Raw genomic sequence first — 12,474 nt, 5'->3', positions numbered from 1 at the left:
AAACATTCTTCCTTTAATGTGTATCAATGCTGATTTTAAAAAAACTAGGAGTTAAGAGAAACGGACAATTCATGGGACTTCAGCATTTTTCCAATTTGTATTGATAACGGATTGAAACGCAGGAAGCAATTTAGAAGCTGTGTGTGTATGTATATAAATATATGGCAGAACTGTGGGAAGTGAAAGGAATTTGGTATATGGCACCCTGGTAACAGTGGGCCATTATGGGCTCCACCCTGGTCATCTGTGGCCAGCCATGCTTTGTTTTGGCCTCCAGTTCCCCCCCCGCTCTACTGAAGAAGGGTCCTGACCCAAATCGTCACAAATCCTTTTTCTCCAGAGATGCTGCCTGAACCGCTGAGTTACTCCAGCACTTTGTATCTATCTTTGGTGCATGACACCTTTCATTAATTCTACTTGCCAATGATAACTGACTGCAATGAAACATTGCAACCAGTTTTGTCCACACTAAGCTTCTATGTACAGCAATGATAATGAGTCAGCTTAAAGGGAGGTTTAGATGTTGGGAACTCCACTCTTCTTTGATGAGAACAGTGGGACTTTTCTATCCTTCGGAGGACTATACCCAGTCTTCACAGGATGTTGCTGGAGCACAGGAATGGGAAGTGAAACTTTTCTGGAAGTCACAACATTTCCCGTGTGTCGGCTTTCTGCCAGTTTTCTCCCTATGTGCTCTCAAAAGCATTTGTAACTTTGAATGTTCAAACTTGTTAAATGTTCCAACTTGCTCTGTTCCAAGCAAACCAGCTTCTCCAATTGTTCCATCGAGCTGAAATCCCACATCATGGGTCCTATGCCAGGAAGTCCATTTTGCTACCCTTGAAGTGTCATAGAGTCATACAGCAGGGACACAAGCCCTTCGGCCTAACTTGCCCATGCCGATCAAAATGTCCCCTCAATACTAGTTCCACCTGCCTGCATTTGGCCCATATCCCCTAAACGTAACCTGTCCATGTACCTGTCCAAATATCCTTTAGCTGTTGTGATATTACCCAAGGTGTGTTGCCCATTCTAGGAATAGTTTTGTCATTGAAGTGCCCCCTTGGAATTGTGCCATTTAAAGTACTTTGCTGAAAAGTGTGATTTTTAATCGCTGGTGAGCTTTTTTACTTTATTCTCTACTGCTTTATTCTCTACTCCCTCATTTTTGCACCATGCCATCATCTGCCTTGTTCTTGCCGCCATCTGCAGGCCGGGCGAATGGACGAGCAGTTGCCAAAGCACATCCCCTTCACCGTTCTCTCTGGAGACAAGGGCTTCGAGGAATTGAAGAACCAGTTGATGAAGACTATGCGGCCAGGCCATGTTTTGAATCCTCACCAGATGGAAGGGGAGCTGATGTGTGCTTTATTGAATAGTATATCTGATATTGGAAAAGGTGGGGCAAAAAACGATAGAAGAATTAAAACCCGTGCTACTGCTTAACTGGAATAAATCTATGATTTTACACTGCCATTGGATGTACTTTCTTGATTATGCCTAATGATAAGTCTTTCTGAATGTATTTGAACTTTTAATTATTTGGTTTAAGTTCTGGGGCATAATGGTGCAGCTGGTAGTGCTGCTGCCTTAGCGCCAGAGACCCGGGTTTGATTCTGACTTTGGCTATGCTTTGTGAGGAGTTTGCACGTTCTCCCCGTCACTGCATGGGCTTCCTCCGGGTGCTCTGGTTTCCACCCACATCCCAGGATGTGCGGTTAATTGGCTTCTGTAAATTGCCCCTGGTATTTAGGGTGTGAATGAGAAAGTGAGACAATATTGAACGAGTGAGAGTGGGTGATCAATGGATGCTGCAGACATGATGGGCCACAGGGACTGTTGCCATGCTGTGTGTCTAAATTAATCTAAACAAGATGACTATTTAAGTGCAGAATTAAGTATGAAAATCTGTACAACCTGTAACTTGAAGTTGAAAAAATAATCAAGGTCTTTCCCATCCCATTTCTTTTGCCAATAAATCTGAGGAATGATGAGAACATTTTAACATCACGCTTGTTCTTGTTAAACCACTTTGTTGTGTTGAACAACCCTGTCCAGAATTCCCATGATCTTAACCTCCAGCAGAATAGGTCCAGATTTTCTAATCTTCCCGTGTAACTGAAATTCCTAGTTTCAGATCAAGGGAGCTAGCAGATGAAGCATTGTTAATCTTAAAACTTCACCACACAAAGGCCTCATTCAGAGAGCATGGCGATGTTGCATTTTTCGCGTTTGCATTTTAGCAGTGGCACAACATCATCTTTCTTGAGTTGCTGCACTACAGATTGTAACAGGCATATGAAGTAGGGGCATTGGGGTTGGGATGGTGTGTGGTTGTGCTGTGGTAAGAGCCAAACTGAGGATCTACCTGGGAATCTTTCAGTTAATGCAAATAGAGGTAATCAAACCAACTGCATGGTAACGCAGACACAAGCAGCTATAGATGCTGGAATCCTGAGCAAAACACAAAGTGCAGAAGGAACTCAGCAGATCGGGCAGCATCTTAGAGGTGTAGTGAAGTGCTGCTGTTGTCTGTCACTTGTTCTCAAGTAAGACCGTGGCATCTATCTATCTGTCTAGAGTGTGATGTGTATGGAGATGGCTGATTAGACCAATTGGGCTTAAATGTCTTTCACACGAGTGACAGGTTGTGTGAATGCAAGTGTTTATGAGCAGACGGGACCAGAGATGGAAGGTTGTGGTAAGATCTGGTTTCCATTTGACCAAGGCACTGCAGTAAATTTCACTGTTGGGTTTCTTTTTTGTTTTGGACTCCAGACAGTGATGATGAAGATGAAGCTCTTCAGAAAACACTGGCACTGAGCCTGCAAGAGACCAAGATAAAACAGGATGTTACTGATGAAGGTACACACGTTTCACTTAATTTTAAATTTTAATACAGCCTTTTTTCTGTGATTTTTTTAAAAGTATTATTCACGAATGAAAAGCATTCTGTCTGGTTGCAACACATCATGATTTGGGACAGCTTTGCCCAAGACTACAAGAGTGTGTAGAGAGTTGTAGACATAGCCCAGTCCAGCACAAACAAGACCTCCCACCATGGACCCTATCTACACTTCATGCTGCCTTCCCCAGCCAACAATGGGCCATTGTGGGCTCCAGCCTCCCTTGGTCATCTGTTGCTGGCCCTGATTTGATCTGGCTGTTTCATACTTCCAGTTCTGCCCCCTCTACTTTCAGTCTGAAGACGGGTTCCAACCTGAACCCAACGGTCACCCATCCCCTTTCTCCGCAGATGCTGCCTGACCCACTGAGTTACTCCGGCACTTTGTGTCTATCTAAGGACAAAAGAGGGATTACAACCAGATCTTACTAAATGATGGAGCAGGTGTGAGGATCGGAGTGGCCTTCTCGTGTTTATTAGTGTGACAGATGCACGTGTTTTCAGCAAGCAGAACTTTCAAACATTTTCTCCCATTTATTTGGACTCCAGGCAGTGATGAAGATGAAGCTCTTCAGGAAACACTGGCACTGAGCCTGCAGGAGACCACGATGAAGCAGGATGTTACTGCAGAAGGTACACACGTTTTACTTAATTTTAAATTTTAATAGAGCCTTTTTTTGTGATTTTTTTAAAAGTATGTTATTCACGAATGAAAAGCATTCTGTCTGGTTGCAACACATCATGATTTGGGACAGCTTTGCCCAAGACTACAAGAGAGTGTAGAGATTTGTAGACATAGCCCAGTCTAGCACAAACCAGACCTCTCTCCCACCATGGACCCTATCTACACTTCATGCTGTCTTGAAAAAGCAGCCAATATAGAGTTGTCCCTTTCTGGTCATTCTTCCTCCCAGTTCCCATCCAGTGGAAGGTGCAGAAGCTTAAAAGCTCGTGCCACCAAACTCGAGCAGATTCTTCCCCTCTGTTGTCAGGCATTCTGAATTGTCCTTCCATAAGCGAGGGGGCTGTCCAATTCACCTCCACCCCTTTGTGGTCATTAGACTTTGTCTATGGAACCGATATGTTGCAATGTTGAGAACTATATTCTGCAGTCCGTACCTTCCCCTTTATTTATTGTGCTGGAGTTTGATTTGATTGTATTTTTGTATTGTATATCTGATCTCTTTGGATAGCATGCAAGGCAAAACTTTTCACGACCTTGGTACAGGTGATGATAATAAACCTACACTGAAATGGACCATCAATCTGAAGCAGCGTCCCGACCCAAATCGTCATAGTGCATTTCCCTCCGCAGCTGCTGCCTGACCTGTTGAGTTCCTTCAGCATTGTGCTTTTAGCACAACATTAATCCCGAACAGGAGGCTGGAGAAACATTTTAAGAGTTACGAGGCTATGAAATCCATCTGCAGGGTTTGTACTTGGAGAAATTTGTTCAAGATTACATTCTGTAGGTGAGAGAAGGTAATAGATGTGAAGGGATACCAGGAGGGTTGGCATGCCTTCATGAAGAGCCAACATCAGCACCCGGGCTGGATAAACCTAAGCATTTTCAGTGTATTGGGACTTTCAAGGTCAGTTTCTCAAATGCAAAACTGACCTTGAAAGCCCTAGAAAAAAAGTGCCTTGGTTGTCTGGGTAAATGGTTGAAGAAGCCTGCCCTGTTATCCAAATCCATGAAGTCAAGGTGTGTCATTGTACGAAGCAGGTCCAAGTCAGGCAACTCAATATCTTCTGGGATTGTGGCTCCTCTTCTCAACTTCAGCTGTTCAAATGTCAATGGGAAGGAAATAAAATAAAGCTATCTCTTCCCCAGCCAACAATGGGCCATTGTGGGCTCCAGCCTCCCTTGGTCGTCTGTTGCTGGCCCTGATTTTGATCTGGCCGTTTCATACCTCCAGTTCTGCCCCCTCTACTTTCATTCTGAAGATGGGTTCCAACCTGAACCCAATGGTCACCCACCCTCTTTCTCCACAGATGCTGCCTGACCCACTGAGTTACTCCAGCACTTTGTATCTTAGAAAAAAGAGGGATTACAACCAGATCTTACTAAATGATGGGGCAGATGTGAGGATCGGAGTGGCCTACTCGTGTTTATTAGTGTGACAGATGCACATGTTTTCAGCAAGCAGAACTTTCAAACATTTTCTCCCATTTATTTGGACTCTAGGCAGCGATGAAGATGAAGCTCTTCAGAAAACACTGGCACTGAGCCTGCAGGAGACCACGATGAAGCAGGATGTTGCCGAAGAAGGTACACATGCTCCACTTAATTTATGATACATGTTTAGTAAATGTATATCTTAGTCACGATTATCTAGCCAACAGTGGTCACAACTCAATTTGATTTAAGATAACCATTAATACTTATTCCAATGGATGGGAGATCATTTTATTTTATTATTTCAAAAGAGATGTATTCAAGAGAGAGTTAGATTTAGCTCATAGGGCTAATGGAATAAAAGGATACGGGGAGAAAGCAGGAACAGGGTACTGATTCTCAATGATCAGCCATGATCATATTGATTGGCGGTGCTGGCTCAAAGGGCCAAATGGCCTACTCCTGCACCTATTTTCTATGTTTCTATGAGACTTGCATACAGGGTGCAGGGGAAAGTGGTTACAAAACAATACATGACATTTTAGAAAGGGCAAGATCAGCTACAAACTCGGCGTACTGATGTGGAAAGAAAATTACGACATGCAATGCTCTAGTGACTTGTAGATGGAAAGGATGTGTAACAAAAAGGATGTCTAGAAATGCAGAGAGTAAGATTTGGTTGTATCCAGCAATAACTTAGGATGTGTGAGGAAATTTGGCAGGACAGACCAGAAGGCTCGATTAGGGAGGCTGTTTGGGTGGAACTCAGAAATGAGAAAGGTTTAGCAACACTTATAGGGGTGTATTATAGACCGCCAAATAGGGAACGAGAATTGGAAGAGCAAATATGTAAGGAGATAGCAGATATTAGTAGTAAGCACAGAGTAGTGATTGTGGGTGATTTCAATTTTCCGTACATAGACTGGGAATCACATTCTGTTAAAGGACTGGATGGTTTGGAGTTTGTAAAATGTGTGCAGGATAGTTTTTTGCAGCAATACGTAGAGGTACCTACCAGAGAAGGGGCAGTGTTGGACCTCCTGTTGGGAAATGAGACGGGTCAGGTGACGGAGGTATGTGTTGAGGAGCACTTTGGGTCTAGTGATCACAATGCCATTAGTTTCAATATAATTATGGAGAAGGTCAAATCTGGACCAAGGGTTGAGATTTTGGATTGGAGAAAGGCTAATTTTGAGGAGATGAGAAAGGATTTAAAAGGAGTGAAATGGGACTTTTTGTTTTATGAAAAGGATATAATAGAGAAATGGAGGATATTTAAAGGTGAAATTTTGAGAGTACAGAGTCTTTATGTCCCTGTTCGGTGGAAAGGAAAGAATAATAATTTGAAAGAGCCGTGGTTTTCCAGGGAAATTGGACACTTGGTTCGGAAAAAGAGGGAGATATACAATAAATATAAGCGGCAGGGAGTAAATGAGGTTCTTGAGGAATATAAAGAATGTAAAAGGAATCTTAAGAAGGAAATTAGAAAAGCGAAAAAAAGATATGAGGCTGCTTTGGCAAGTAATGTAAAAGTAAACCCCAAGGGGTTCTACAGATATGTCAATAGCAAAAGGATAGCGAGGGATAAAATTGGTCCATTAGAGAGTCAGAGTGGACAGCTATGTGCTGAGCCGGAAGAAATGGGGGAGATATTAAACAATTTCTTTTCTTCGGTATTCACCGAGGAGAAGGATATTGAATTATGTGAGGTAAGCGAAACAAGGAGAGTAGTGATGGAAATTATGAGGATTAAAGAAGAGGAGGTACGGACACTTTTGAAAAATATAAAAGTGGATAAGTCTCCAGGTCCTGATAGGATATTCCCTAGGACATTGAGGGAAGTTAGTGCAGAAATAGCAGGGGCTATGACGGAAATATTTCAAACGTCATTAGAAACGGGGATGGTGCCGGAAGATTGGCGCATTGTGCATGTTGTGCCTTTGTTTAAAAAAGGTTCTAAAAGTAAACCTAGCAATTATAGACCTGTTAGTTTGACGTCTGTGGTGGGAAAATTAATGGAAAAGATACTTAGGGACAATATATATAATTATTTGGATAAACAAGGCCTGATTAGAAACAGTCAACATGGATTTGTGCCTGGAAGGTCATGTTTGACTAATCTTCTTGAATTTTTTGAAGAGGTTACCAGGGAAATTGATAAGGGCAAGGCTGTGGATGTTGTCTATATGGACTTCAGTAAGGCATTTGACAAGGTTCCACATGGAAGGTTGATTAAGAAGGTTAAATCGTTGGGTATTAATAGTGAGGTTGCAAGATGGATTCAACAATGACTGAATGGGAGATACCAGAGGGTAATGGTTGACAATTGTATGTCAGGTTGGAGGCCAGTGTCTAGTGGAGTACCCCAAGGATCTGTGTTGGGTCCACTGTTGTTTGTCATTTACATTAATGATCTGGATGATGGTGTGGCAAATTGGATTAGTAAATATGCAGATGATACTAAGATAGGTGGTGTAGTTAATAATGAAGTAGAGTTTCAAAGTCTACAGAGAGATTTGGGCCTTTTGGAAGGGTGGGCTGAAAGATGGCAGATGGAGTTTAATGCTGATAAGTGTGAGGTGCTGCATTTTGGTAGGACAAATCAAAATAGGACGTACAGGGTAAATGGTAGGGAATTGAGGAATGCAGTGGAACAGAGGGATCTGGGAATAACTGCATTGTTCCCTGAAGGTGGAATCTCATGTGGATAGGGTGGTGAAGAAGGCGTTTGGTATGCTTGCCTTTATAAATCAGAGCATCGAGTATAGAAGTTGGGATGTAATGTTAAAATTGTATAGGGCATTGGTGAGGCCGAATCTGGAGTATGGTGTGCAGTTCTGGTCGCCAAATTATAGGAAGGATGTCGACAAAATGGAGAGGGTACAGAGGAGATTTACTAGAATGTTGCCTGGGTTTCAACACTTAAGCTACAGAGAGAGGTTGAACAGGTTGGGTCTTTATTCTTTGGAGCGTAGAAGGTTGAGGGGGGACTTGATAGAGGTTTTTAAAATTTTAAGAGGGACGGACAGAGTTGACGTGGCTTTTCCCTTTGAGAGTGGGGAAGATTCCAACAAGGGGACATAGCTTTAGAATTGAGGGACAAAAGTTTAGGGGTAACATGAGGGGTAACTTCTTTACTCGGAGGGTGGTGGCTGTATGGAATGGGCTTCCGGTGGAAGTGGTGGAGGCAGGCTCGATTTTATTATTTAAGAGTAAATTGGATAGGTATATGGATAAGAGGGGATTAGAGGGTTATGGTCTGAGAGCAGGTAGATGAGACTAGGTCAGAGAGAGTGGTCGGCGTGGACTGGTGGGGCCGAACGGGCCTGTTTCCGTGCTGTAGTTGTTATATGGTTAAATGGTTATTGATTGAGAGCATTAGTTAGAGGCAGGGTAGCAAGCTGCATTAGCTTGCACTTCAAATCATTTTATACACAAGTTAAAATAAGTAGTTTAGTTTAGAGACTTGCTAGGCAAAATTCTATGACTATTGAGGAAATTTTCATGTGGTGTAACGTAGCAGATTTGTAAATTACCACAGAAAAAACATAGTCATCTGGCATCTACAAAATCCAGCATACTCTAATAACTAGCTCTTCAGAGGGAATGAGCAATTCTGACTGCCAACTTTTCAGAGGGTTATTAATTTTTAAGAAAAGATGGGGGGGGGGGGGGGGGGGGGTGGCTGCAGAAATTATATTAGGAAACTAAAACATGACAAACTAGAAATCATTATTAAGGGAATCACGATAGGACCATGCATCAAGACAATGCAGATACTCAGTGTAAGCAGGGAAGGATTAAACCAACCAACTTCAATCCCTCCTCCCTCCTGGTGCTTCCATCCCATCAGTGGGAGAGTCTGCTTGTGGAATTGGGACTAATTAGCTTGTCCTGTCAAAGCTGACACAGTGGGCCATGCAACTTCCTTCTATATTGTACGGTCCTTTGGACGGAGTGGGGGTGCTTGTGATTATGCATAAAATTACTATCTTTTATCTCTAGATGCCAAAATTGATGAAGCCATTTTGCAAAGCCTGGAAGAAAGATAACCCTGGTCTGATGGAAAGTTAAGCAAAACTCGCGACAGATCAGATAGCCAAACACTTGAACAAGATAACCGAACCCCAACCCAAGAAGGAATTAAAGAGTACACCTTCCTTCCAAGTTAGATCATCTGTGCTGGAAAGAATTAAGGATCTTTTTGGCTTGTCAAGCAGAGTTTTTTTGCTGCAGATGAAAGTAAGATTTAAGAAAAAACAGGAAACCTAGAAAATTATCTACCATAATGTGCGTGTTAAACATGCATTAGATTAAAGTGTGTGGTTACCATGTGTTCTTAATGATGGGAAGCTGAGGAACTCTGCTGGTTGGAGCAGTCCCTTACCATTCATTTACAGCAGGATGCTGACTGCAAAACTCTTCTGACTTCGTCACAGATAAGAGAGATTCTTTTTCCCAATTTTGTTTTCCTCATTGAAAGGACAGGTCTGAAAAAAAAAATGGAGTGATCCATTCTGCTGAAAATTGCAGTGGTAACATTTCAAATCAACAATGTTCCCCTTTGCCTGTCTGTCTTCATTTCCCAACATACTCCTGTGGGAGTTAAGAGTAGGTTTTTTTTAAAGTGTGTTTTTATATATATTTTGCCACTGCTGTACATAATTGAAACTCTATCAGTGTGTTATCTGGTTGATAGCTTGAAAAATAAAATTTGTTTTTGTTCTCCATTTTGAGTCGGTTGGTGGTTTGTGGCCATGGCATTCACATTTCACATTCAAAGTCTGGTGCAAATCAAAAACCAGATCCTGTCTAATCACCCAGCCTTGGTGCACAAAATGTGCGTGTGGAACCTCGTGAACTTTGGCGGCTGATGTCCACTGACAGCGTCCATGTCACGTGGACAGTGCCAGTCAGTTAGGTAGTTGAGGAGGTGATGTTGCGTTGTGAGGAAAGCCAGATAAAGTAGAAACTGAATAATAACTTGCATTGGAATGAGTATGATTGGGAAGCACAGAGCAGATGGGAGTAGGCATCTTAAGTGGGTGCACTTAAATGCCAAGGAGAGGATCCTACCCCCCTCTCCTCGACATTGTCTGTTTCTGAGGAGTATGTTATTGGTAAATATGACAGCACTGTTGGTATTGTTTTCCATCAGAGCTGCCAATTGGAAGTGGACTGGGCAATGATCAGCCAATTGTATTTCCCCTGATGGCGCAGCAGTAGAGTTGTTGCCTTACAGCGCCAGAGACCCAGATTCTATCCTGACTACGGAAGCTGTCTGTATGGAGTTTGTACGTTCTCCACATGACTGTGTGGGTTTCTCCCGAGTCCTCCAGTTTCCTCCCGCACTCCAAAGGTTTGTAGGTTAATTGGCTTCTGTAAAGATCGTAAATTTCCCTTGGTGTGTAAGATCGTGCCAGTGTACGGAGATCACTGCGCGGCACGGATTCGGTGGGCCAAAGTGCCTGTTTCTGTGCTGTATCTCTAAAACTGATTCCTGAAAGTACGAATACACAGATAATTCTCCGCGTTGTTTGGTCGATGCCCTCACTAACTTCTGGACCAGCTGGGCTAGAGGGGCAGCTAATTTTTGAACTCGGGCTTTTGGTACTGTAGCTGGGAGGCTATCTGGTTTCAGAGGCTGAAGACCAGTTTCTGAGATTGAGAGAACAGGAGGAAGGTGAGGGGATCACAGCTTAAGGATAAGGGGGAAGTCTTTTAGGACCGAGATGAGAAAACATTTCTTCACACAGAGTGGTGAGTCTGGAATTCTCTGCCACGGGGTAGTTGAGGACAGTTAATTGGCTATATTTAAGATGGAGTTAGATGTGGCCCTTGTGGCTAAAGGGATCGGGGTATCGAGAGAAGGCAGGTACGGGATACTGAGCTGGATGATCAGCCATGATCATATTGAATGGCAGTGCAGGCTCGAAGGGCCGAATGGCCTACTCCTGCACCTATTTTCTATGTTTCTATGATCATCGCTTCATCACTTCTAGATCGTCGGTAGGGATCTTCAGCCGAGCAATTCTGAGCTGGGCCCCGCCAATGTCAGAGGTGGGGCATTCTTGGAATCTTCTCCTTTAATTGTCCAGCAACACTTACCACAAGCCTCAATCAGCTTTTCTTACCTATGTTTGTCTTGATGCCATGACGCTTTGTGGGATGTGGATGTACAGAGGATGTTTCCACTAGTGGGAGAGTAGGACTAGAGGTCATAGCCTCAGAATTAAAGGAGAATTATTTTAGGAAGGAGATGAGAAATTTCTTTAGTCAGAAGGTGGTGAATCTGTGGACTTCTTTGCCAAAGAAGGCTGCAAAGGCCAAGTCAGTGGATATATTTGAGGCAGAGATAGATTATTGATTAGTACAGGTGTCAGAGGTTAAGGGGAGAAGGCAGGAGAATTGGTTTAGGAGGGAGAGATAGATCAGCCATGATTGAATGGCGGAGTAGACTTGATTGGCCGAATGGCCTAATTCTACTATTCCTTATAATCTGGTGTCGATGTTCAGCACCTCCTGCCTGTGCACTGTCACCACCCAGAGTAAGTCTCCGCAGGTGGACAGGACAAACACGGCTATTGGGAAGGCATAGAGCAGTCGGTTTACCTGTGATACTGCTGCAAGCAAGATTTTCATTGCACCTGCTCCTCTTCCTACTTGTGCGCATTCCAATAAACGCGACACGGGCAGCATCTGCGGAGGGAATGGACCGTCGACATCGGGACCCTTCATTTGGACTGGGGTCTGCAATTATCTGAAGAAGGAACCCAACCCGAAACGTCGCCCTAGAAATACTGCCTGGCCCACCTCATGCACTCTGTGTGGTCAGGATTCCACATCTGCAGTCCCGTGAGTCTCTGGGTGAGTTTGCTGCTTCAAGTTGCTTGCAGCAACAGTTGCAGTCTCTTGTCTCCAGAGATGAGTCAAATATGGAGTCAAAGATTTGTTGCAACCACTCTTTCTGAAACCTGCACTAAGTTCCAGCAGCAGGTTGCACTGGACCGGTTGCAACCTGCATATGCACCAAGTCTGGCGGTGGCTCTAGTTTTAAGAGGCTGGTGCTGGGAGTTGTGCTGAAGCTGTGTGTGTGTGTGTGTGTAGAGAGAGTGTGTGTGAGAGTTGTGTGAGAGTGAGTGTGTGAGTGAGAGTGTGTGAGTGAGAGTGTGTGTGTATGTGTATGTGTGTGTATATGTGTATGTGTGTATGTGTGTGTGTATATATGTGAGTATGTGTGTGTGTGTGTGTGTGTGTGTGTGTGTGTGTGTATATGTGTATGTGTGAGAGACGCTCCGCCCCCTTCTCCCCTGAGCTGCAAGTTCGGTGCCGGCGAGGGGCAGTTTTTTCCATTTTTGGAAATGCTGGCGTCTCCTCCGAGAGGAGGAGGGGGAGGAGGTTTAGGAAGGAGGGCGAGCCGGCGACAGTGCGAAGCCAAGTCCCCCCGGCC

At 43.7% G+C, this 12,474-nt stretch overlaps 1 protein-coding gene across 5 annotated transcripts in view; it reads left to right on the top strand.

The window, feature by feature from the left end:
• Nucleotides 1–9,723, top strand: part of znf451 (zinc finger protein 451) — a 35,294-nt gene extending 25,571 nt beyond the window's left edge. For all 5 annotated transcript variants that reach the window (XM_078399027.1, XM_078399025.1, XM_078399028.1 and 2 more), the window contains 5 exons: nt 1,213–1,399; nt 2,779–2,865; nt 3,455–3,538; nt 5,094–5,177; nt 9,030–9,723. In XM_078399027.1, coding sequence (XP_078255153.1) covers nt 1,213–1,399; nt 2,779–2,865; nt 3,455–3,538; nt 5,094–5,177; nt 9,030–9,076 — 489 coding nt within the window. In that variant the 3' untranslated portion in view covers nt 9,077–9,723. The remainder of the gene's footprint in view (nt 1–1,212; nt 1,400–2,778; nt 2,866–3,454; nt 3,539–5,093; nt 5,178–9,029) is intronic.
• The last annotated feature ends 2,751 nt before the right edge of the window (nt 9,724–12,474 follow it).

The sequence above is a fragment of the Rhinoraja longicauda genome, chromosome 5 (genome assembly GCF_053455715.1).
Source record: "Rhinoraja longicauda isolate Sanriku21f chromosome 5, sRhiLon1.1, whole genome shotgun sequence".
Lineage (NCBI taxonomy): Eukaryota > Metazoa > Chordata > Chondrichthyes > Rajiformes > Arhynchobatidae > Rhinoraja > Rhinoraja longicauda.
The sequence above is the reverse complement of the archived record's forward strand: the minus strand, read 5'-3'. Positions and strand labels throughout refer to the sequence as shown.